This window comes from Nicotiana sylvestris, chromosome 10 (assembly GCF_000393655.2).
Source record: "Nicotiana sylvestris chromosome 10, ASM39365v2, whole genome shotgun sequence".
Classification (NCBI taxonomy): domain Eukaryota; kingdom Viridiplantae; phylum Streptophyta; class Magnoliopsida; order Solanales; family Solanaceae; genus Nicotiana; species Nicotiana sylvestris.
The window spans coordinates 159,746,601-159,773,479 of record NC_091066.1 but is presented as its reverse complement, the minus strand read 5'-3'; the positions used below and the strand labels follow the sequence as shown (position 1 = coordinate 159,773,479).

The 26,879-nt window shown below is 37.0% G+C and overlaps 1 protein-coding gene across 2 annotated transcripts; it reads left to right on the top strand.

Annotated features, from left to right (window-relative positions):
* Positions 1-218: 218 nt before the first annotated feature.
* LOC104246047 (WPP domain-interacting tail-anchored protein 2) lies at positions 219-6,417 on the top strand. 2 transcript variants are annotated; one of them, XM_009801779.2, is made up of 5 exons: positions 219-348; positions 2,071-2,632; positions 2,730-3,862; positions 3,970-4,164; positions 5,912-6,417. In XM_009801779.2, exons 2-5 carry the CDS (start codon positions 2,095-2,097, stop codon positions 6,143-6,145), a joined length of 2,100 nt encoding a protein of 699 aa, XP_009800081.1. In that variant the 5' UTR covers positions 219-348; positions 2,071-2,094; the 3' UTR covers positions 6,146-6,417. The 2 variants fall into 2 exon arrangements, with proteins under 2 accessions (XP_009800081.1, XP_009800082.1); XM_009801780.2 differs by lacking the exon at positions 219-348 and adding an exon at positions 1,465-1,555.
* Positions 6,418-26,879: the final 20,462 nt, after the last annotated feature.

The window sequence follows — 26,879 nt, the reverse complement described above, 5'->3', positions numbered from 1 at the left end:
AAAGTACAAGAATATTAATGTTTCTTCTGAAACAAATGGTGAATTTCGTGACCAAGATTTAATGAAGCTTCAATCTGATATTTAGCCGACGTGGCGAGATGTCATTGGTTGGTCTGAAGGTTGTGGACCCCACGTTAAATACTTTAGCCACCAACCAACCGTGAACCAAGTTTCTTCGGGTTGACCCTTTAGTCCTTGTAGATCACACAATTCTTTGCCACTTTCCAAATTTAACTGTATTCAAGTTATGAAAAAGGAAAGCTATTAAATGAAACGTGACTCTTGAGTAGCTTTATCTTCATGTTGTGACCATTCACTCTGAACCCCCATAAGATTTTCTTCACAAAGGTGTGTATGGCAAATCTTTATTCTATTTTCTTTCTTGAAAATTGAAGCTTTCTTTTCATAATTTGACTTAATTTTTCATAATAGACAAGTGTTTGTGAATTAATTACTTTAGTAGTAGTATAATTGTTGAAAAGGCATAACTGGTAGAGTTGTTTTCATGTGACCACGAGGTCGTGAAAACAATATCCTGTATTTCTACAGGTAAGGCTGCCTGTAATAGACCCTCATGGTCCGACCCTTTCCTGAACCGTGCTAGTGGGAGCTTAGTTCACCGGGCTGCCCTTTAGTATTAGTATAATTGTAGTGTTTTTGGTGGATATAAGATTTTCTTGCTTAGTGTTTGTCTATAATTTTGTTGTGGAAAAGCCTTTCTTTAACTTTCATTAAAACAAAAGATGGGCACTGCAAATTTTCCTGATTTTGAGCATGGAGGAAGTTGAATTATGTTGTCTCTTAACATTTACAAGTCTGTATGCTTAAAAATATGCTGCCACTGTATTCTGATGCTATAAATTCTTGAAGTTCTCTATTTTCGGTTTCCTGTGATAATATATGAGGTGCAGCAAAGTAAAGGAGCTTGTGTTGAGTGTTTATATGATATCTATGTTCAATAGATAGATAGAACAAAAGTTCTGTCGTAGCAGTTTGATGTTATCTACTTGCTTACAACTTTAATGTACTGTAGGAAATCATAACTAAGAAGAATGTGGAGAAATATAGGAGTACTACTTATAAGAGACTAAGGATAAACTTTTTTAATGATCCTTACCATTTTAGGTAATTAGGTGGCTTCTTCGTTTACTGTTTCTTAAGCCGAGGGTCTATTGTAAACAGCCTCTCTACCTTCACAAGGTAGGGCTAAGGTTTGCTTACACACTACCTCCCCAAACCCCACTTGTGGGATTGCATTGGGTTTTTTGTTGTTGTTGTTGTTGTTGTTGTTGTTGTTGTTGTTGTAAGTGGCTTTGTAGTTCTTGCTCTAATTCTTTGTTTTACATCTTGAATCTTCTTGGTGGTTATTTAGCTTTCCGATATTTTCTTAAAGAGCACACAGCTAACAGACTGTCGCACTTTGTCCTTGTTAAGTATTCAATTGCAACAGCGCTTTAGTTATCTGTGAGGAGAAAGTGAGAAGATGGTCTAAAGGAAAGAAAGGAACTGAACAATTGTGAAACATTTTACCAGGCCATGAAGGTTTGATAAAAGCGTGAGTAAAAATCAGAATGTTAGCAGTAACGAATTGACTGATTAGTTCCTTCGCTTGGATAAAAGATGTTACGGGGTTAGGTAATGCAAAAACGTGCTTTTATGGTAGACATATTTGAGGTCTCAGAATGGTGTAAAAATTTTCAAGTATCTGTACATATGTGTAAGCATTGGGATGATCTATTGGGTTTCAGTGTTTCGCTTTTGGGTTGTTGTTTTCCTATCGAAACTTGACTAGTCTACATGATAGCAAGCACATATTATACAAAGAAAAGTGGTATCTGTTAAATTACTCAAAACCATCTATAGATGACCAATAACCTTGGCACTGATTAAAGTATAAGACATATACAGATGGCAATTTAGCAAATATAATTATAAACACCTTGCCTTTACTATACATTCCTTCAAGTTCTTTTCGTTTCTTAGCTTCCTACTTATTCACTTGGTCTATGCACTTTGGAAATTAGTATGTACTTGCATTTCGTGTAATGATGTTTCCCTTCCCATTTGCAGCTTCTCTATGGGAAGTGCTGATGAATGGAAATTGAAGAATTAGCTGCACGTACTACTGATATTATCAATCCACAAGCAATGGAAACCTTAGTAATCGAAAGTCTCTCAAGTGAAGCTAAGGAGATGGAAGAGATGAGGAGTTCCATGGAAATCTTGAATAGAGTAGATTTGGACCTCGCGTATTCTGATGAGAAATTGACGAATCTTGACAATCTTTTGATGCATATCTTGACCTGGGAAAATGAAGTTGAAACAATTTCTTTCGAGAATGATGACATTTCTCCCGACTCAATTGAGAAAATACTGGTGTTGGATCACTTATCTTCCATTTTGAGCTCCGAGATAAGACAACTGGACAATTTCATAGGCACTCTTCAAGACCTAATCACTGGTGCGAGGCAAAAGATAACATGCAGAGAATTGAGTGATTTGGATATGATAATGGAGAACAAATTTCATGATACTGAGGAGTTATTGAGACAATCAAAGGAGCGTATCCTAGAAATGAAGATGCAGATTGCCAAGTCGCAGTTGACCTCATTAGCTTTCGACCAAAATGAATGTAAGTTATGAAACTTATTAGGTTCAACAATGCGTTTTTTCTTTCTTTACTAACGTGTTAAAGACTTTATATCGTTTTCTGGTTCATGTATTAACAGGGAGACAAAGGATGAGTTTGGATTTATCAGAAACTAATAATGTTTCAGCAAGAGAATTGAAGCCGCACGTGCAGACAGTTGAGCAAAGACGTACATTAAGAATGCTGGAGAAATCCCTTGAAAGAGAGTTGGATCTTGAGAAGAAGTTGACTGTGCTTAAACAAAACGAAGATGATCTAAAGTTGAAGCTGCGATTAACAGAACAAGTAGCTCTGTGTATGGAAGAGGGTGCAGAGGTTATATGGGGCAGGTTTTTAGAGTCGGAAAATGCAGCGGAGGTACTTATGGGAATTTCCAGAGAGATGGTGAGCCGACTACAGATTGTTAACTTCAATTTGAATGGTTCACTTCAACGAGAGCGCGATTTTAAACTGAAGATTGATAATTGCATAGGACAGGTAAATGCCAAAGATATTACCATCGAAAACCTTAATAGCAGCATTAAACAACTTACTGCTGAAAATGCTGAAGTATCCTCTTTAAGGGACAGGCTGAAGATTTTAGAAGATAAGTTGAAAGAATCCGAGTCTAAGTTGTTGAAAGCAAATGAACTGAATGAAGTAAGTGAAGAGCGGCTTAAAGAACTGGAATGTGTCGTAGAATCTCAGAAAGAAGACATCGATATTGCAGAACATAAGTCTGAAAATGCGGAGGAAAAGGTAGCACATTTGACGGAGACAAACTTGGAACTACATGAAGAGTTGGATTTTCACAAGAGTAGTAATGAGAGTAATGCTAAAAAGGTCAGCATTCTCGAGAAGCAGGTCAGGGAACTAGAAATTCAGCTACAAAATGCTAAGGCATCATCTGAAGCAAGTCAAGAACAACAGAATATGCTTTATTCTGCCATTTGGGATATGGAAACTTTAATCGATGAACTAAAACAAAAGGTCTTAAAAGCTGAAAGCAAGACTGAGCATGCGGAGGAACAGTGCATTACGTTGTCCGAAGCTAATTTAGAACTTAACAAAGAAGTAGAGTTTCTAAGATCAAGAGTTGAAGGGTTGGAGACTTCTTTGAATCAAGCTACTGTTGAGAAAATTGCAAGTGCAAAAGACATTAACATCAAAACCAGCTTTATCATGGATTTGGTCATGCAGCTAGCTATAGAAAGGGAACGAGTACAAAAACAGGTGCTTTAGTTTCTTTTTTTTTGTTGCTTTTTGTATAGAAGTTTAAAGTTTGAAACGGTGTTGAGTACTGACTGCTTTTCTTTTCTTCTTTTTCTTTTTTGGGGCAGATTTTTTGTTTGACCAAGGAAAACAAATCATTGATCAGGAAGTTGGAGACGAAAGAGAAGCAACCGTCCATACATGTACTTGTGAATGGAGGTGGTGATACTGAGCTCTCATCTTCTAGAGTTGTCTCAACATTCGCTACCTCTACAGATAGTTCTCATGAAATTCAAACAGAATCCACACTGGAAAGCTCCCAGGTATTTATTTCGTTTTATTGCATACATCATTTCCTAAATATGTTGTGTTCGGATATATGCCACTCATTATCCTACTTACTGTAGCTAAATAAGACACTGTTGGTGCTGCTTGCTGTTCAATGTGATCTTAGAATTATCTCTGGAGTTCAGAAGGAAGATCATCTGAAATAATTTATTGCATGCTGTATATCCCTTATACGAATGTTTCTTCTTGAAAATGCAGTATCTATGTGCTTTTTTAATTATACTCTTTGACAACATTCTAGTGCTATTGTTCCCGGGGCTTTAGTCTAGTGGTAAGAACATAGCACATGATGTGTGGGTTAGGTGCACATTACGCTGCTGCAGAGAAAAGGCTTGATATTTAAGTAGAGAAGGTAGAAGGGCGGGCCAATTATCCTCCGAGTTTCAAACTGTGCACCACTTGCACTCGGGGATTTCTCGGTTATCAAATAAAAAAGGAACATTCCGGTGACACTATCTGTTTGCATGTTTCGTTCTTTTTCATGAACAGACCCGGCCACGTTATCTGTGAAGTCTAAGGACCTTAACCTGACCAGACACCTCATATGCTTTTAGTCTTAGCCTCAGAATTGAGGTCTGACGAGGACGCTTCTGCAAAGGCACACTGAATTCAAGCTTATCTAGATTTATTTGCTCGTGAAGAAATTTTTTTCCCTTAAGTTTCTTCCAGGTGACAATTATCATCCACTCTAAGTTAAACTTTCCTTCTCAACACAACAACTACCAAGCTCAAACCAAAAAATTTCTTTCTATGTATAGTATAACCCTCTGATTGAAGTAGTCTAATGTGCTATAACCATGAAAGTTTGATGCCTGGATACTTAAGACATATGATATAACTAGCAACACCTGGCAGATTAAGGTTCTGAGGATTAGTGATCTTGTTCTATGTCGTCTAAATGTAAAAGCTGAATCTTGATTATTTGCTATCTTTGGTGATGGTTCACATGCAATCTATGTTTGTCCAATCATCTGCCAACTTCTTCTGGTCTTATTTTTCTTTCCGAGGTCATTGCTTCTCAAGATGGGAGATTAGCAGATCTGAACCATTTGTAGGAAAAGCATCTGAAACCTGTATCATAACTAGTCTCTGCTCTACGTTAAATAATTTCCCTCTCTTTTCTCTCTGAAATGTCTAAAATCGTCCTTTGATTCACCAAATTCTACAGATAGGTGCTCACAGATGAAATATTCGAACCATGCAAACATTTTTAATGTGTTCATCTGGTCATTACTCTCTGGTGGTGGCAACATGTTACAGATTTTGATAATGTCTATTGTTTTCTTCAGCGTCTTTCCTGTGACAGAAACCTATTAATACAGGAGTAAAGCTCCTTCAACTTTTAAACGAGTTTTAATGACCATAATCTGCTGTTCTAATCGGGGTCATGTTTGGCTGCCACTTTACTTTGTTCAGAATAGTAAAGGCAGAGAGCCTAGCTTATTTTACCCCAGTTTCTTATTTCTTTACCTGTCATAGTTCCATAACATTGTTTTGTGAATCTGCATTATTCTGTAGTCACAAAATAAGGTTCCATTATAAATCTTCCCCTGCCATTAGTTACAAGACCAGAAAAAGCAACAAGAATAAGACAGTTCCTTTCGTTTCCCTGATTGTTTGTGTTTGCTGCATAAAGAGATTGATCTCATTCTACTTGATAAAAAATAAGAAGAGACTGACTTCATTCTATAATTCTAATAGAAATGTTGGTTCTTTATTTAGGTGGACGAGTTACCACCTGATAAACCTACCGATCAAGGCAGCAAGTCTTCTGTGTCGATAACTGAAGAGCCTAATATGGTTGTCACGTCAGAGGAAACCGAGGTTCAGATACAGCCAAGGCAACGCCACAACAAGTACATTATCATGGCTATCCTCGTCTTATTAGTTTCGACGTTAGGAATATACTTCCGTGACAACAGAAATGACATCCTTGACTGGTTGGTGGTTAAATGATATACTAGTACTTGTTGGAATACTTTGTACAGATTCTTTGATTGTTTTTGTGTTCAGTGTCTTCTTCTGTTGGCTGTAAAGATTGTTGTGATCTCTTATTTTAATTCAAATCTCAAGATAGAGCAATTCTTTTAAGCGATTGTGTTAGTGGTATGAGTATTGTAAGATGTAGATAGAGCCATTTTAAAGCAGTTGTAATGGAATGAGTACTGTTGTGGATTGTTCTTTTATTTATTTGAAGCACTACAGAAGTGGACTATTATTATGTTTCCCGGTACCTCGTGTTGGAAAAATTAGATGATTATGGAGAATAAAAGGTTTAGCTTGAGGCGTGTCAAAGACACTGTCCTTAAGGATATTTCGCCCACACAGTGATATATAAAATTAGGCGTATCCCCCAGGATTCAACAAGCCCTTCTAGTATAAACTAGGAGCAGAAACAACAAAGTTTAACAAAAATAACCCAACACAATAGTAGAAAAGTTTTTACTTTGATTTTTCCTTACTTTTCAAGATGAAACAAAAGGGTATATATATAATCTAAAAGAAGATAGACTATCAGGTTCAAATCCATAAAACCATGTAAAAATGATGTGTAGTAGCCACTAATTAAGGGTGTCTTTAATTTTTATCCACTAATTATAATGCTCAGCAAATATAGCCACTACTAATAGAAAAAAGGCAATTTTACCCTTTCTTCCTCTCTTTCGCGTTGCATTTTCATCTGGAATACCCAAGGTGATTTCACGGTCGGCCTCCTCCATGCTTGGTCAATAGCATCTGGTCTATTAGTAGCCCCAATTACTAGGACATAACCAGGTCCATCACGAGATCCTTCTGATTTTGCTTCACTATTTCTTTTACCAATACGTACAGTAGTTCCTTTTGCATCATCAAAATTTTCAAGTTCTGAATTTTTGAGCAGATGTCTCAATTACGTACAATAATTTCTTTCTTCTTACCTTGTTTTTGTTTCTTTTGAGTTCAAAGATTAAAAGTTAAGGACATGAGTCTTTAAGTTTGACATGCAGGTTTAAAAGTTAAGGACAGACAGTCCTTAAATTTGACATGCAGGTTCAAAAGATAAGGACAGACAGTCCCTAACTTATAGTTTCAAGTTCAAAACTTAAGGACAGTCAGTATTTAAGTTATTGTTTCAAGTTCAAAACTTAAGGACTTGTTGTCCTTAACTTTGAGTTTCAGGTTCAAAAGTTAAGGACAGACAGTCCTTAACTTATAGTTTCAAGTTCAAAACATAAGGACATGCAGTCCTTAAGTTATTGTTTCAAGTTCAAAACTTAAAGACTGTCTGTCCTTAACTTTGAGTTTAAAGTTCAAAAGTTAAGAACAAACAGTCATCAACTTACAATTACACGTTCAAAAGTTAAGGACAAGCAGTACTTAACCTACAGTTACAAGTTCAAAAGTTAAGGGCAATAGGTCCTTAACTTTGACTTACAAGTTCAAAAGTTAAGGACGCTTGGTCTTGAAGTTTGAGTTTCAAGTTCAAAAGTTAAGTACATGTAACCTTGAAGTCCTGAACTTAGAGTTCCAAGTTCAAAAGTTAAGGACATGTAGTCCTGAAGTCCTGAACTTAGAGTTTCAAGTTCAAAAGTTAAGGACATGTAGTCCTGAAGTCCTTAAGTTAAGGACATGAGCAGAAGGGTATTTTCGTCCGAGCAGTTAAAGTTTATTAAACCAGTGGCTAAAGACTAAAGACATTTAAAACGCTGACTTTAAAATAAATACATGAGCGGTTAGTGGCTATCTGTGCAGATCGCCCTAAAACCATAAAGGCTTTTCCAATTTCCAATACATTAAAGACAAGGCCATTTTAAGGCTTAGAAACGACAATGCTAAGAGAAGGTAAATTCATTGCTAAGTAACGTAAAGTCTTCTTCAAACATAACATTTAAATTATCCACTAATAAGCATTTAATAATTAGATTTAATTTGTCCGATTCAAAATTAAGCTAATTTTCTGTTACAAATATATATAAGATAATTACTATAATAATTGCTCATTAATATAATTGTAAGAAAATGAATCTAGACATAATTTTGGAATATTTCTTTTTGAAATATCAAAAGTATTTTTTTTCATCACCTCCTTGTATGGAGCATTTAGTGTCTGAATTTATGGTTTATTGTCGCATTTTACTATTTTTCGTAGAGTCGTTAGTACTAGAAAGGCCCTAGTATTTAACTTCCGCTTCTATATACTTTCAAGTCTAACCAAATATTAGTACTCCCTCTGTTTCATATTGTTTGAGGTAGTTTGACTCGGCACGGAGTTTAAGAAAAAAGAAGAAGACTTTTAAAACTTGTGGTCTTAAAAGATTAAGGGGTAAAAGGTTTGTGGGGTCATACCATTTGTATGACTATGAAAGCTTCTCATTAAGGGCAAAAAGGATAAAATTGAGTTTAAAATTGAATCATTTCCAAATTTAGAAATGTGTCATTTATTTTGGAACAAACTAAAAAGGAAAGTACCTCAAACACTATGAAACGGAAGGAACGTTAAGTAGGTGATCATACATGTTAGAATCGAGCATTTAAATAAACAAAAAAGAATACTCTATAATAATCATTTTGTTATAAATATATTATATTATGGATGTTCATTTAGTACTCCGTTGTAAATAAGCTTCCTGAATAAGCTTATCCATATGGGACTCCACCGTAAATATGTTTATCTATTTAGTACTCTATTGGAAATAAGCTTCCTAAAGAAGCTTATCCTTTCAGTACCCAGTTATGGATAAACATTATCCCCGATAGAAGATTATCCATATCGGGTATAATAAGCTTATCCTTTCAGTACCCAGTTATGGATAAACATTATCCCCGGTAGAAGATTATCCATACTGGGTATAATAAGCTTATCCTTTCAGTACCCAGTTATGGATCAACATTATCCCCGGTAGAAGATTATCCATACCAGGTATAATAAGCTTATCCTTTCAGTACCCAATTATGGATAAACATTATCCCCGGTAGAAGATTATCCATACCGAGTATAATAAGCTTATCTTTTCAGTACTCTGTTATGGATAAACATTGCTCTCAGTAGAAGACTATCCATATCTGGTATAGTAGCAGCTGTAAGCACGTGATTTTTGCCCTATATGAGAATTACTCCCAAAAATTCAAAATAAAACAATTGTCCTTTTGTGTGCAGTTTTGAGGATTTTGTGGCATTTTTGGATAATTATTTGTATTTGTCCATGCATGTTTATTTGTTAAATTAATTTTAAAAAAAAAACACAAAAATATGTTCATATGCATTTAGGCTTTAATTCTACAATTAGGAGCAATTAAGTTTGTTTTTACAAGAACAAAAAATCATAAAAATAATGTACGTTGCATTTTTAGCATTTAATGTCCAAATTGTGTGATTTTATCGTAATTGCTATTTAATTATGTGTTAATTGTTATTGAGAGTTAATTTACACTTTTATAAATTAATTTAGTTCTATATGATAATTTAGAATTTTTAGAATTTAGTTTTCGTTTAAGAAACAATAAAAGAAGAAGAAAATCGGATTGGGCCCTTCCTCCAATTTTAAACCCCAGGCCCAAACCAAATAACCCCTTAACCAAACCCCTACCGGGTCAACCCGACCCGGTCCGCCCCATAACCAAACAAGTTACCCCCCCCCTTCCCATGTTTCATTTTTCATTTTTTCCCAAACCCTATAACAACCACCCGCCCCCCTGTTGCGTCGTCCCCAAACAAACCTTCCCATGGCTACCTTCATCTCCTTCTTCATCGTCCTCTAGCTGACCACCAAGAGCCTCCTCACGTCCACCATGTCCATGGCTGCCCTACCCGTCGTCCCCTTCACCCCTCGTCCCAAACGACCATGGTTGCCTTCTCCTTCGTCTGCATCGACGACCAACACCCCAGCCAGCCCCATCGCTTCTGAGAAACCACCAAGCCGGCGACAAAACAAGCCAAACGTTGCTGCAGCTTCTTCTTCGGCATGGTCGCTACTTCGTCGACCTCCAGCGACCATGGCCGCTGCTTCGTCTTCAACTGCCATCGCCGCCACCAGCACCTCGTCCAAACAACCAGCTTCATATCCTTCTTCTTCGACCACCCAACATCCAGCTCCATCATGTAATGACCATAACCATCTCCACGTCCACCAGCTGCTCCACCAAGCAACCAAACAGTACGTCGAAGTTCCGGTTCGAACCCGGACTTCAAACTAGTAGGTTTCCGTTCTCTTTTCTTTTAGTTTTTCGTTCAGTGAATTCATCTTCCGCTCTTTTTCTTCTTTTTATGATTGTGTTTGTGTTCCGATGGGTTGGTTTGAATTCGAACCCACGTCTTTGTTTGTATTAAAGATAATTCGTGTTCATTTTTTGTTTGAAGTTCGTTAGTTTTTCATCAAGTGATTTAATGTGAGTGTTTATGTGTTGGCTTTTAGTTTTTGATTTAGTATGAATCATTCATCTGGGTTATGATGTTGTTTTATTTAGTGTGAGTTCAACTGATATTGAGTTTAGTGATTTAAATCTACTTGTTTGTCCTGTTAAGTTTGTTTGATAATTGGATCGTTGAGTAGGTGAATTGGTTATAGCTGATATGGTTTTGGTACAGATTGAAAGGGATGGGGGTAAAATAGTAAATTGCAGTATTTTCAGGGGTAGAATGGTAATTTCAGTAGTTTCAGGGGCATTTTCGGGATTTTATGTTTTAGTAATTGATTAATTTGAGTGCTCCGTCCACTAGGCACTAATAATATTAAAATAATACGTAGTGGGGGACAAGACATGTGGTAGTGGGCAATAATTCATTGTTTAATACAGTGGGGGACAAGACATGTGATGGTGGGAATGAATACATTGTTTAATACAGTGGGGGACAAGACATGTGATGGTGGGAATGAATACATTGTTTAATACATGGTGGGGGACAAGACATGTGGTAGTGGGCAATAATTCATTGTTTAATATAGTGGGAAACAAGGCATGCAAGTGTGGGGAACAAAACATAATGATATGAAAAGATGGAAAAGGGATTGATTAAAATATGTTGCTCATACCTGTTTTGGGTTATAAATAGAGTCACTTAGGTCTAATTTTGAGGGGATTTTTGGAAAGGAAGACATTCTGGAAATCTGGAGAGGGGTTGAAATTTTTTCTGAAAATCTTAAGAGAGTGCTGGAGAGTTTAAAAAGGGAAAACAAAAACAAAGTAGTCTACGAGTTTAGTTTTGGGTTTAATACACGCGTGGTTGAGTCTGTTTGTGGTGATGTTGGTTGATGTTGTTTAGTCTTTTACAAACTTTTGGGGTTGTTCTATTGAGCTTGTTTGGTTTTCTTCAAATTTTCTCGGGCCTCGAATCTGGTTTGAATTGCTGTTGTTGGGTTGCTGTTGTCTTGTCGCGTTATTACTGTTGCTGACTGGTCTTTCATCTTCTTGTATTGCCATTTCCAGGTACACAGTTGTAATCTTGGTCATTTGTAAGCCGAAAACATAAGCATGAATATACATAAAGATTTGAAGCTTTAAGTTTGATCTAGCATTTCTACTAATTTGTATATTAGGATATCTCATTCATTAATATCATGCAAATGCCTGCGGAATGCATAAACTGGACTGTTGAATCTATTTCTACAAACATGTGAATAATGTTAGTAACTAATATTCTCGAATGTTAGTGATTGATGTTACCCTAATGTCGGTTTTTTAAGCATTGACGCATTTCTTCGACAAGTCGTAAAAGGAGTAAAAAATGGCTTTGTATTACACATAGTTAATTTCAATAGTTCAAGTCATCTAATAATGTTAGTTTAAATTAATCAAAGAATAGTTGGTTTGTTTTGATATTACCGGGTGTCAATCTCGTGTTCTATTCATAATCTCAACTTTAGTGTTATTAACTAATAGAATAAGGAACGAAATAATCTCCCTTTGTACAAGCTCGATTACAATTTCCCATTTGCATTTGTCTTAGACTAATAACTAATAAGTCACGTCCTTTTTTTAAGCATGTAATTAATTTGGAGATTTTATTTTAGAGAAAACTTAATAAAAATGTAGTCACTTTAGGATTGTCCTTTTAAAATAAATGAGATGAGCCTCGCTGGATAAACACATAAATGGCGGGGCCCTCGTTAAATATATGTATTAAATACTTAGATTCCGGGACGGGCCGTTTAGCAAATTTCACGGCCCTACCCAAAATAATGATACGATAGTCGCTTTAGGCGCGTATTTAATAATGTTATCTTCTTAAACTCGGGTGCACATTTATGTGACCCAAATCCAAATCTCAACGGAGTCAAAATGTGTCGCTAATCACGGGTGCATTGATTGTGACGTGGTTCGAGATGCATGTTCATGACGTTGGAAATTCCTTTAAAAAATAATGAATGAGACGAGCCTCGACAAACAAGAATACACAAATTGCGGGGCCCTCAACGGATAGTTATTTCGAATGCTTAGATTTCGAGACAGGCCGCATAGCGAAATTTACGGCTTTTCTAAAAAATAACAACGCGTTAGTCTTTAGGCGCGTATTTAATAATGTTATTTTCCTAAACTCGGGTGCACATTTATGTGACCCAAATCCAAATCTCAACGAAGTTGGAACGTATCAAAAATTGCGGGTACATTTATGTGGCGCAATTCGAGATGCATTCTCACGACGTTGCAATTCTTTGAATAAATAATAACAAAGCGGTAAACAGTTAAAATTTGCACGTAGGTTCATAATTGTATAAAATCAGATAATCAAGCCGAATATGACAGTTGAGCGACCGTGCTAGAACCACGGAACTCAGGAATGCCTAATACCTTCTCCCGGGTTAACAGAATTCCTTATCCGGATTTCTGGTGCGCAGACTGTTAAACAGAGTCATTCTTTTCCTCGATTCGGGATTCAATCGGTGACTTGGGATACCATAAATCTCCCAAGTGGAGACTCTGAATCTTTAAATAAAATCCCGTTTCGACTGTCCTTTGATTGGAAAAACTCCCCTCCGCGCCCCTTTGAGGCGGCGCGGGCGAAAAAGGAGGTGTGACAGCTCTGACGACTCCGCTGGGGAATTTAAACCCAGAATCTCTGGTTCAGGGTTTAAGAATTCGAGCTTAGAATAATTGTTATATTTGGCTTTATCTGATTTTGCTACATGTTTGGGCCTAATGTGCTGAATGCTGCTTTTACCGCTTTGATATTATCTGAACTGTATATAAACTATGCCGAAACTCTTCTCTTCTTACCTCCGGGGATGTGCTTGCTGGTCGAGACTCCTTATTTTGTTAGTGTCAATACCTGAAATAAGAAAGAGGGCGGACAAGTTACTAAGCCGTATGGCCTTTTGGTTCTCGATACGTAACCCTCTCCTCGACTCGAGTTGTCCGCTCGGGTACACAGTCTAGAACAAATACCTAGGTTATGAACCTAGAATAACTCAGTTTCATGCCGGATCCTTAGTAGGAACGTTTGTTTGCATCACGTGCATTCGACTTCGGAGGCTCAACACAGGGGTTGGGTCTGTCTAGGACAGGTGTACCAAAAAATGAAAATGATCATCCTGATGCATCTTACTTGCTTCTACTTGTGCATTTATTTGCTTCGGATTTGCATGCTGACCAACTTTTTAAGGAAAGCCAAATAGCAGTATGGGTTTTCAAGTTATATTTGCTTCGGATTTGCATGCTAACCGGAAAAAAAGGAGAAAAAAAAAAGAAAAAAGGAAAAAAAAACAACGTCCAAATAGTGGCGAAACTCTGCCGATTTTTTGAGAAAGGAAAAAAATATATAGTTTTATTTGCCAATGAAAAGAGTCTGTTTTTCAAAAGAAGAAAAAAAAGAGTTTGTTTTATCGGCCCGAACTACACCGGTTTGATTCTCACCGGATGTGAGATACGTAGGCAACCATCATCGGGTCCAACCTCCCCTTTTGCTAAAATAGCCAAAAAATATGTCAAATTTTAATTTCATCATAAAGAAGTTGGGTGACGCTGTTTTGTCAAAACATAGCCGAATGTTCTCGAAAGGGACGCTGGAAGGCTGACTTTGCATAAACAGCCACTTTTGGGTCATTTTTTTAGATTTGGTCCAGTTGACCCACACAACCTTAAAAATCTTTGTCCCCGAGGCGCTGAAAGGCCGTGTTTGCAATATTGAGTTTTCTATTTTGAAAAATAAGAAAAGGTCATAAATATGTCGGGTGACGCTGTTTTGTCAAAAAATAGTCGAATGTTCCCGAAAGGGACGCCGGAAAGCTGACTTTGCATAAACAGCCACCTTTGGGTCATTTTTTTAGATTTTGACCGATTGACCCACACAACATTAAAAATTTACGTCCCCAAGGCATTGAAAGGTCGTGTTTGCTATATCGGGTTTCCTATTTTGAAAAACAAGAGAAAGAGTCATAAATAAGTCTGGTGATGCTATTTTTGTCAAAAATAGCCGAATGTTCCCGAAAGGGACGCCGGAAGGCTGACTTTGTATAAACAGCCACCTTTGGGTCTTTTTTAGATTTTGACCGATTGACCCACACAACCTTAAAATCTTCGTCCCTGAGGCGCAGAAATGTCGTGTTTGCAATACTAGGTCTTTTATTTTAATTTAAAAGAAAAAAAATAAGAAGAAAAAATTGTCAGTGGGCAAGTGAATGCTGCTTGGATATGTTGGTCAAAATAAGTCGAGCCAGCTTCGGCAATGTATTAAACCGTTCTTGCCGAGATAGCCTTAGAATATCTTTCAGTTGTTGAAAGGCTATTTTCGTAAAAGAACAGACAAGTTTGTAAAAGTGTCATAAAACAGATCCTCCCCGGTCTCAAAATTCATGAAAAATTGGGCAGGGGCCACTTCTGCAAAAAACAGCTATTTGGTTAAAAGTGGCAAATGGGGGAAGGAATCTGTCAGTCTGTTTTTTAATTTCTTTTCATTAGAGTATGTGGGTTGTTTAATGTTCAAGTTTGTATCTCATCTTTCACCAGAGTCTGTTAGTTCGGTCTAAGTTTGTCAGTTTTTTTTAAATCATTGTAATCAAAGTGTGTTTTGCTATGAAAAATTGAAAGTTCCAAAATATGTTTTATTATTTTTTTTACCTTGCATTGGTCCGAACTACGCAAGGTCTGATTCATGCGGGGTTATGATACGTAGACAATCTCCATAAAATTCGACCACAACAAAAAAAAATGAAAAAAAAATCGAAAAAAAAAGATAGAAAAAAAAAGGAAAAAGCTGTTGTTAATAATGAGGACCGACTGAGTCCATTCTAACCTGTTTTGTTTTGAATCGCAAAGAAAGTTAAGGTGGTTGGTCTGTGGTAAACCGGAAACACAAGATCCAGGAAAACCTGATTGTAATCCAAGACAATGACACCCAGAATATCACGCAGAATCCTTTACCTACACATCATGATGCACACTTTATGGGGATGAGGCCTGATGACAGGGAGCACTCGAATCCTATTGGGAACTTGTTGACTGAGGTTGATGATATTGAAGTTGGTAATGGTCTTGGCATTATTGATGCGAAGCTCAGTGGCTAAGATGTCAGGTTTGATAAGTGGGAGGACGCTTCGTTCCTTGGTTAGCAAGAAAGAAGCTTTTGGTGGCTTATTTTGTTGTCATTTCTGTTGTCTGGATTATTCTTAAGGTTGTAATCTGGATATTGTCTTGTGTCAAACTTTCTTCTTTCCATTTTTGTCATAGCAGTTTGTTTAGTTTTGTCCAGGTTTGTTTCGGGATTTTATTCTGGTTTGTTTTGTTTGTTTTGTTATTCAAACTAATCATTTCACCGTTAGTCTAATGCAAAATCCGGTCTTTTATTATTTCCAGTCATCTTTTTGTTTAGTTCTTTTATCATTTTGTTCAGCGCCGATTCTAGTGACATGACATGCGCACACAGATTGGGCCTAATCTTAAAAGTTAATCATAAAACCACTGAGAGGTGATCGGAACATTTAAAGGAAATAAAGACGGTTTGAGATTATTCGGAGCTCGAGTCATGTGGAACTGGGGCAAGTAAAACATAAAGAAAACCGTTAAAGGCAGGATTCGCCAAATTGACATGAGGGTCGAGAGTGAGAGTGTTGCCCAACGGTGCTTTAGAGATGACAAATGAAAAAGCAAATGTGTGAATATAATTGTCAAGTCCAGCACCATCAGAAGAGGCTACAAATCTTTGTTTAATTGTGTTGTCTGCACTTGGCATGTTTTGAAAACCGGAATGACGAAGGCATTTTATTCTGTTACCTAAACACTTCATCCTTCATTACCCCTTTTGAGACTTATTTATTTTCTTTCATACCCCCCGTTCGGAATCAGTAGCAAAGGTTAGAAACACAAACGTGGAAGAAAAAGAAAAAAAAAAAAAGGAAAAGAAAGCAACAAAAACAACAACAAAAGTGAAAAAAAATGATAACAAAAACAAAAGAAAGTCAAAAAAAAATAAAGGAATTGGGAACTACGTTTGACCTGATTCCTCAAAGAGGATACGTAGGCGATTCACGGCTCGGTCATAGTGTGCATAGTGTAACATAGTATAACAAAAAATAAAAATCCCCAAGCAAGAAACTGGGGCAAGGGTTGCGCTTGTTGTAAACAAATATGGTTCCGAAGGTTGTAATTTTGAACCCCAAATTGATTTGTTTTTTAGCCTTTAATACCCTTTCTCTCTAGCCTATCCAAAATCCCACATTACGGTCCAAAGAAAGACCTTCTAATCAGTCTTCAAAAGATGCCAAGTCAGACAAATGAGAGTCTTACCGGTGAATATAACACTCTGATCTACAGCAGAAAGGACTTTGATCCCCAACAGAAAAGAAATAAAAAGAGAGTCTTATGGGTAACACCCCAATCCCCAGCTGGAAAGTAATACAAATGAGAGAGTCTTATCGGTGAAGATCTTCACGGGCACCATAAGGCGATGAAAGCTGAGAGAAAAACCAAAATGAGAGAGGCTTGATAGTGAAAACCCCTCGGGCACTACAAGTCGAATAAGATTGAGAATCAGATGGGGAATCACCAAATGAAGATCTTGAAAGACGATTGACGGCAGAGGATAGGCTACATGTGCATGTCATGACCATTAGAGTTGGTATCTGCATTTGATCGGTTTTTATTTATAGTTTCTCTTGTTAAAGAGTCATCTTTTTCCTTTGTCTTTTATTCGGTTCCTCTTTTTTTTTATCTTTCTCCTTTCATAGAAAATTCCCCAGTAGAGTCTGTTTGGTCAGAACAAGTGAGAAATGACTTTAAAATCTGCCATCAGCTTTCCAATTATGCAAGACCAGATCTGATTAGAACATCCAAATGGTCTAAGTCAGGAAGGAACAAGCACGAGGCCACTGTCAAGAAAGATATCCCCAGCAAAAGGAGATTGACAAAAGGATGGACGAGTGTCAAGAGGGATATCCCCACCGAAATCAAAGGTTATAGACCCCAAGGCCAAGGCCCGTGGACAAATCAAGAAAGAACAACGCGGAGAGCAATGAGCATGATTTGGGAAATTCATATGAGACTAAAAGGTCGTGAAAATGCCAGTTTCCGAGCTATGACACAAAAGAAGAGGAATATCCCTAGCAGAAAAGGTTGTTTTCAGTGACACGAATGAACAAAGAATGTGGTTTATCAGCAAAACATTGCAAAATTCTCAAGGGGAATCAGCTATCATGGAAAAGATACATGGTCAGATGGAATAAGGAATCGACAATAAGGTTGGAAGTTATCACCCAAGTTTCAAGATAGCCGAACGACGCAAAGCAGGGCAAGTCGTTCTAAGATCAGCAGGAATATCATCCCCAGCAAATAATATCATCTCAAGCAAGTTTTGATAGTGTAATGGAACGCAGAGCAGGGAAGGAGAAAGGGAAAAGCCATCCCCAGTAGGAGTATCACAACCAACCACCACGTTTTAAACTAACAAATTTTGTTTGATTTGAAACAGGTAAAGGAAATGGCATTGATGACGGAAATGCATGCCACAAGGGAGATTATCAAACTGGGGCAGAAAAGTTTCCTTTCATTTAGAAAATTTTCTGGAAGTTAGGTACCCATTTGGGGAAGAATAAAGATAACACCAGTCTCAAGGGAAGTGGTCTTTGAACTAGTGTTACCCTCAGCATAAGAAGTTTTAATGAAGGAAGTTGTTCCCCAGCGGACAGAACAAAAGGATGAAACGTGTGCTCGGAAAAAGCAAAAGGCCAGTGTCATTCCCAGCAGCCTTCAGAAGAGTGAAGCACTAGTTTTGAAGGAATAAAAATCCCCCAGCAATGTTATCCTCGACAGCGTTATCCCCAGCTGATAACATTTTTATCCCCAGCAATGTTGAGAGAAAATAAAAGTTTTGAAGGAAGTAGTTTTGGAAAAAAAGGGAAGAAAGGATATTCCCCCAGTAGTATTATCCCCCAACGGGTAAGTAAATAATTCCCCAGCAGTGTTATCCCCAGCAGTTTCGAGGGAAGACAACACGAGTTTTTAAGGAAAGCAGTTCTGTAAGAAGGTAATTCAGTAAGAAGGAAATGGTTCACGCATAGGAGACGCACGTCCTAAATTACAATTTCATTCATAGGAGACACACTTCCTAGTTTAAAATCATTAAAGTTTTACCCATAGGAGACACATTTCCTAAGTTTATTTTTACCCTTAGGACACGCACTTCCTAAGTTTATTTTTACCCCTAGGAGATGCACTTCCTAAGTTTATTTTCATGCATAGGAGACACACTTCCTAAATTAAGATTTCATGCATAGGAGACGCACTTCCTAGTTTAAAATCATTAAAGTTTCACCCATATGAGACGCATTTCCTAAGTTTATTTTTACCCGTAGGACACGCACTTCCTAAGTTTATTTTTACTCATAGGAGATGCACTTACTAAGTTTATTTTCATGCATAGGAGACGCACTTCCTAAATTAAGATTTCATGCATAGGAGACACACTTCCTAGTTTAAAATCATTAAAGTTTCACCCATAGGAGACGCACTTCCTAAGTTTATTTTTACCCCTAGGACACGCACTTCCTAGGTTTATTTTTACCCATAGGAGATGCAATTCCTAAGTTTATTTTCATGCATAGGAGACGCACTTCCTAAATTAAGGTTTCATGCATAGGAGACGCACTTCCTAGTTTAAAATCATTAAAGTTTTACCCATAGGAGACGCACTTCCTAAGTTTATTTTTACCTCTAGGAGACGCGCTTCCTAAGTTTATTTTCATGCATAGGAGACGCACTTCCTAAATTAAGATTTCATGCATATGAGACGCACTTCCTAGTTTAAAATCATTAAAGTTTTACCCATAGGAGACGCACTTCCTAAGTTTATTTTTACCCCTAGGACACGCACTTCCTAAGTTTATTTTTACCCCTAGGACACGCACTTCCTAAGTTTATTTTCACGCATAGAAGACGCACTTTCTAAATTAAGATTTCATTCATAAGAGACGCACTTCCTAGTTTAAAATCATTAAAGTTTTACCCATAGGAGACGCACTTCCTAAGTTTATTTTTACCCTTAGGACACGCACTTCCTAAGTTTATTTTTACCCCTAGGATACGCACTTCCTAAGTTTATTTTCATGCATAGGAGACGCACTTCCTAAATTAAGATTTTCTTCATAGACGCACTTCCTAGTTTAAAATCATTAAAGTTTCACCCATAGGAGACGCACTTCCTAAGATTATTTTCACCCCTAGGAGACGCACTTCCTAAGTTTATTTTACCCATAGGAGACACACTTCCTAAGTTTATCTTTACTCCTGGGAAACGCACTTCCTAAGTTTATTTTTACCCATAGGAGACACACTTCCTAAGTTTATTTTACCCCTAGGAGACGCACTTCCTAAGTTTATCTTTCTCCTAGGAGACGCACTTCCTAAGTTTATTTTACCCCTAGGAGACGCACTTCTTAAGTTTATCTTTCCCCTAGGAGACGCACTTCCTAAGTTTATTTTACCCCTAGGAGACGCCCTTCCTAAGTTTATCTTTCCCCTAAGAGACGCACTTCCTAAGTTTATTTTACCCCTGGGAGGCGCACTTCCTAAGTTTATCTTTCCCCCAGGAGACGCGCTTCCTAAGTTTATTTTACCCACATGAGACACACTTCCTAAGTTTATCTTTACCCCTAGGAGACGCACTTCTTAAGTTTATTTTTACTCATAGGAAACGTACTTCCTAAGTATATTTTACCCCTAGGAGACGCACTTCCTAAGTTTATCTTTCCCCTAGGAGACGCACTTCCTAAGTTTATTTTATCCCTACGAGACGCACTTCCTAAGTTTATTTTACTCCTAGGAGACGCACTTCCTAAGTTTATTTTGCCCATAGGAGACGCACTTCCTAAGTTTATCTTTACCCCTAGGAGACGCACTTCCTAAGTTTATTTTTACCCATAGAAGATGCACTTCCTAAAAGTTTGTTTTCATTATAGGAGACGCACTTCCTAAATCAATAGTTTAGTCATAGGAGGCGCACTTCCTAGTTTTAGTCATTGAAGCTTTCACCCATAGGAGACGCACTTCCTCCTAAGTTTATTTTCACCATAGGAGACGCGCTTCCTAAATCAATAGTCCAGTCATAGTAGACACACTTTCAGGTTGAGTCATTGAAGTTTGAAGTTTTGCAAAAGGTTATTGTTGAGGTCAGGAGCCCGCCTGGAGAATGGAGGTGTTAATACTTAAGAAAGTTGTTGATGTCAGGAGCCCCCCTGAAGAACAGAATGGTGATTTAAATTTCATGTTTTGAAGTTGGGAGCCCGCCCATATAACAGATGAATACATTTATGTCTTTAAATTTCAAGTTTTGAAGTTGGGAGCCCGCCCATATAACAGAGGAATACATTTCAAGTTAGTAAAGCAGAGGAATACAGCTGAAATCCCCAGCAGGAAATAACAAGAATCCCCAGCAGAGGAAGGAAGTCCAAGACTCGATGGAAAAATAATGCGAAGCTCCCGAAAAGAAAATAAGCAGTTCGAGATCGGCAGTCAAGGGAGAATACAAGACAAATCAGAAGTAAAGAAATACCAGAGGAGTCACCGAGATATCAAAGCAACAAGAGACACAAGAGCATGATTGAAGATCTAGATAAGATTTTGTAATTCGTAGACTATAGTTTAGTCTAGCTTCTTGTTTTCGGTGTAATAAGGTGGTCGGCAAGCAGTAATAACAACATGCAACAACAGTAACATTGCAGTCCCATGGTAGTCCCAGCTACCAAAACTTCCCGAACTACATTAACCTGATTCCCTTCTAGCCAAGGATATGTAGGAAACCTTTGAAGCAAAAGTTCGGTTAAATCTTTTTCAAAAATATGCTTCACACGGAGTACTCGGATGGGCAAAAATCGCTCACTTTATCTTTGCACGAAAACTCCTCGTGTTTTCGGACAAACAGGGGCAGCTGTAAGCACGTGATTTTTGCCCTATATGAGAATTACTCCCAAAAATTCAAAATAAAACAATTGTCCTTTTGTGTGCAGTTTTGAGGATTTTGTGGCATTTTTGGATAATTATTTGTATTTGTCCATGCATGTTTATTTGTTAAATTAATAAAAAAAATACAAAAATATGTCGCATTTGCATTTAGGCTTTAATTCTACAATTAGGAGCAATTAAGTTTGTTTTTACAAGAACAAAAAATCATAAAAATAATGTACGTTGCATTTTTAGCATTTAATGTCCAAATTGTGTGATTTTATCGTAATTGCTATTTAATTGTGTGTTAATTGTTATTGAGAGTTAATTTACACTTTTATAAATTAATTTAGTTCTATATGATAATTTAGAATTTTTAGAATTTAGTTTTAGTTTAAGAAAAAATAAAAGAAGAAAAAAAACAATAAAAGAAGAAAAAAATCGGATTGGGCCCTTCCTCCAATTTTAAACCCCAGGCCCAAACCAAATAACCCCTTAACCAAACCCTACCGGGTCAACCAGACCCGGTCCGCCCCATAACCAAACAAGTTACCCCCCTCCCATGTTTCATTTTCCCCCAAACCCTAAAACAACCACCCGCCCCCTGCTGCGTCGTCCCCAAACAAACCCTCCCATGGCTACCTTCATCTACTTCTTCATCGTCCTCCAGCTGACCACCAAGAGCCTGCTCACGTCCACCATGTCCATAGCTTCCCTACCCGTCGTCCCCTTCACCCCTCATCCCAAATGACCATGGCTGCCTTCTCCTTCGTCTGCATCAACGACCAACACCCCAGCCAGCCCCATCGCTTCTGAGCAACCACCAAGCCGACGACAAAACAAGCCAAACGTTGATGCTGCTTCTTCTTCGGCATGGCCGCTACTTCGTCGACCTCCAGCGACCATGGCCGCTGCTTCGTCTTCAACTGCCATCGCCACCACCAGTACCTCGTCCAAACAACCAGCTTCATCTCCTTCTTCTTCGACCACCCAACATCCAGCTCCATCACGTAATGACCATAACCATCTCCACGTCCACCAGCTGCTCCACCAAGCAACCAAACAGTACGTCGAGGTTCCGTTTCGAACCCGGACTTCAAACTAGTAGGTTTTCGTTCTCTTTTCTTTTAGTTTTTCGTTCAGTGAATTCATCTTCCGCTCTTTTTCTTCTTTCTATGATTGTGTTTGTGTTCCGATGGGTTGGTTTGAATTCGAACCCACGTCTTTGTTTGTATTAAAGATAATTCGTGTTCATTTTTTGTTTGAAGTTCGTTAGTTTTTCATCAAGTGATTTAATGTGAGTGTTTATGTGTTGGTTTTTAGTTTTTGATTTAGTATGAATCATTCATCTTGGTTATGATGTTGTTTTATTTAGTGTGAGTTCAACTGATGTTGAGTTTAGTGATTTAAATCTACTTGTTTGTCTTGTTAAGTTTGTTTGATAATTGGATCGGTGAGTAGGTGAATTGGTTATAGCTGATATGGTTTTGGTACAGATTGAAAGTGATGGGGGTAAAATGGTAAATTGCAGTATTTTCAGGGGTAGAATGGTAATTTCAGTAGTTTCAGGGGCATTTTCGGGATTTTATGTTTTAGTAATTGATTAATTTGAGTGCTCCGTCCACTAGGCACTAATAATATTAAAATAATACGTAGTGGGGGACAAAACATGTGGTAGTGGGCAATAATTCATCGTTTAATACAGTGGGGGACAAGACATGTGATGGTGGGAATGAATACATTGTTTAATACATGGTGGGGGACAAGACACGTGGTAGTGGGCAATAATTCATTGTTTAATATAGTGGGGAACAAGGCATGCAAGTGTGGGGAACAAAACATAATGGTATGAAAAGATGGAAAAGGGATTGATTAAAATATGTTGCACATACCTGTTTTGGGTTATAAATAGAGTTACTTAGGACTAATTTTGAGGGGATTTTTGGAAAGGAAGACATTCTGGAAATCTGGAGAGGGGTTGAACATTTTTCTGAAAATCTTAAGAGAGTGCTGGAGAGTTTAAAAAGGGAAAACAAAAACAAAGTAGCCTACGAGTTTAGTTTTGGGTTTAATACACGCGTGGTTGAGTCTGTTTGTGGTGATATTGGTTGTTGTTGTTTAGTCTTTTACAAACTTTTGGGGTTGTTCTATTGAGCTTGTTTGGTTTTCTTCAAATTTTCCCTGGCCTCGAATCTGGTTTGAATTGTTGTTGTTAGGTTGTTGTTGTCTTGCTGCGTTATTACTGTTGCTGACTGCTCTTTCATCTTTTTGTATTGTCATTTCCAGGTACACAACTGTAACCTTGGTCATTTGTAAGCCGAAAACATAAGCATGAATATACATGAAGATTTGAAACTTTAAGTTTGATCTAGCATTTCTACTGATTTGTATATTAGGATATCTCATTCATTAATATCATGTAAATGCCTGCGGAATGCATAAACTGGACTGTTGAATCTATTTCCACAAACATGTGAATAATGTTAGTAACTAATATTCTCGAATGTTAGTGATTGATGTTAGCCTAATGTCGGTTTTTTAAGCATTGACGCATTTCTTCGACAAGTCGTAAAAGGAGTAAAAAATGGCTTTGTATTATACATAGTCAATTCCAATAGTTCAAGTCATCTAATAATGTTAGTTTAAATTAATCAAAGAATAGTTGGTTTGTTTTGATATTACCGGGTGTCAATCTCGTGTTCTATTCATAATCTCAACTTTAGTGTTATTAACTAATAGAATAAGGAACGAAATAATCTCCCTTTGTACAAGCTCGATTACAATTTCCCATTTGCATTTGTCTTAGACTAATAACTAATAAGTCACGTCCTTTTTTTTAAGCATGTAATTAATTTGGAGATTTTATTTTAGAGAAAACTTAATAAAAATGTATTCACTTTAGGATTGTCCTTTTAAAATAAATGAGATGAGCCTCGCCGGATAAACACATAAATGCCAGGCCCCTCGTTAAATGTATGTATTAAATACTTAGATTCCGGGACGGGCCGTTTAGCAAATTTCACGGCCCTACCCAAAATAATGATACGCTAGTCGCTTTAGGCGCGTATTTAATAATATTATCTTCTTAAACTCGGGTGCACATTTATGTGACCCAAATCCAAATCTCAACGGAGTCGAAATTTGTCGCTAATCACGGGTGCATTGATTGTGACGTGGTTCGAGATGCATGTCCATGACGTTGCAAATTCCTTTAAAAAATAATGAATGAGACGAGCCTCGACAAACAAGAATACACAAATTGCGGGGACCTCAACGGATAGTTATTTTGAATGCTTAGATTTCGAGACAGATCGCATAGCGAACTTTACGGCTTTTCTAAAAAATAACAACGCGTTAGTCTTTAGGCGCGTATTTAATAATATTATTTTCCTAAACTCGGGTGCACATTTATGTGACCCAAATCCAAATCTTAATGAAGTTGGAATGTATCAAAAATTGCGGGTACATTTATGTGGCGCAATTCGAGATGCATTCTCACGACGTTGCAATTCTTTGAATAAATAATAACAAATCGGTAAACAGTTAAAATTTGCACGTAGGTTCATAATTGTATAAAATCAGATGATCAAGCCGAATATGACAGTTGAGCGACCGTGCTAGAACCACGGAACTAGGGAATGCCTAATACCTTCTCCCGGGTTAACAGAATTCCTTATCCGGATTTTTGGTGCGCAGACTGTTAAACAGAGTCATTCTTTTCCTCGATTCGGGATTCAACCGGTGACTTGGTACACCATAAATCTCCCAAGTGACGGCTCTGAATCTTTAAATAAAATCCCGTTTCGATTGTCCTTTGATTGGAAAAACTCCCCTCCGCGCCCCTTTGAGGCGGCGCGGGCGAAAAAGGAGGTGTGACAGCAGCTTACACAGTAAATTCCTTTCTTCTATAAATAGAAGAGATTTTAGTTCATTATGTACATTAGTTTGAATTCGAATATTATATCAGTTTCTCTCTATAGTTGTCTTTACTTTACAGTCTTTATATTATAACACGTTATCAGACAAGAAAGCAAGGCAACAAGAAAAATTGCAGTATAGCCTAGCTTCTTGTTTTCTTTTAAGCAAGGTGTAACAAGGAGATCGGTAAGCAGTAGTAATAGCATGCAACAACAGTAACAATGCAGTCCCACGGTAGTCCCAGCTACCAAAAACTTCCCGAACTACATTGACCTGATTCCTGTTTAGCCCAGGATATGTAGGAAACCTTTGAAGCAAAGGTTCGGTCAAATCTTTTTCAAAAAATGCTTCACACGGAGTACTCGGATGGGCAAAAATCGCTCGCTTTATCTTTGCACGAAAACCCTTCGTGTCTTCGGGCAAAGAGGGGCAGCTGTAAGCACGTGATTTTTGCCCTATATGAGAATTACTCCCAAAAAATTCAAAAATAAAATAATTTTTCTTGGTGTGCAATTTTTGTGATATTTTGTGTAACTATTTGTATGTTTGTCTATGCATGTTTATTTGTTAAATTAATAAAAAATACAAAAATAGGCATCTTTTGCATTTTTAGCATTTAATGTCCAAATGAACAATTTTATGCTTAATTATTACTTAATTGTGCGTTAATTGTTATTGGAAGTTAATTTGCGCTTTTATAACTTAATTTAGTTCTTAATAATAATTTAAGTACTTTTATAATTTAGTTTTAGAAAAATAAAAGAAGAAAAGAGAACAAAAATACAAAGAAAAATCGGATTGGGCCACTTCTTCAATTTCAAACCACAGGCCCAAATAATTGCCCAACTTTCCCCATGACCCGGTCCGTTTCAAACCGGGTCGATCCGGTCCGCTCCATTAACCCAACACCCCTTCTTCATTTTTGTCCAACACAAAACAAAACCAAAAAAATAAAAAATAAAAAGTGAATTATCACTATTAATAGTTTTATTTTTTGTTTTTTTATATATAAAAAAAATCCGAAAATATTTTATTTTATTTATTATTTTTATTTTAAAAAAAATATATATATATAGTAATTTCGGAAATGATTTTAAAAAAATAAAAAAAAAAGTAAAAGAATGTAGAAATTTTTTTAAAAAAAAGTAAAAAGTTTTAAAAAATTTAAAAGTAAAATAAGGTTGGAATTAAAAAATAAATATAAAGGTATCTGAAAATTTAAAAAATTTAAAGTAATTGAAAGTAGCATTTTTAAAAGAAAAAGAAAAGATAGTGGTTTGTTTTTTAAAGAAAAGTTAAATAAAGTGAGATTCTCTTTTAAAAAAATAAAAAGTGGGATTTTAAATAAGATAAAGTAATTAAAGTTGGAATTTTAAAAATAAAAGTAAATAAAGGTGGGATTTCTTTTTCTAAAAAAATAAAAGCAATT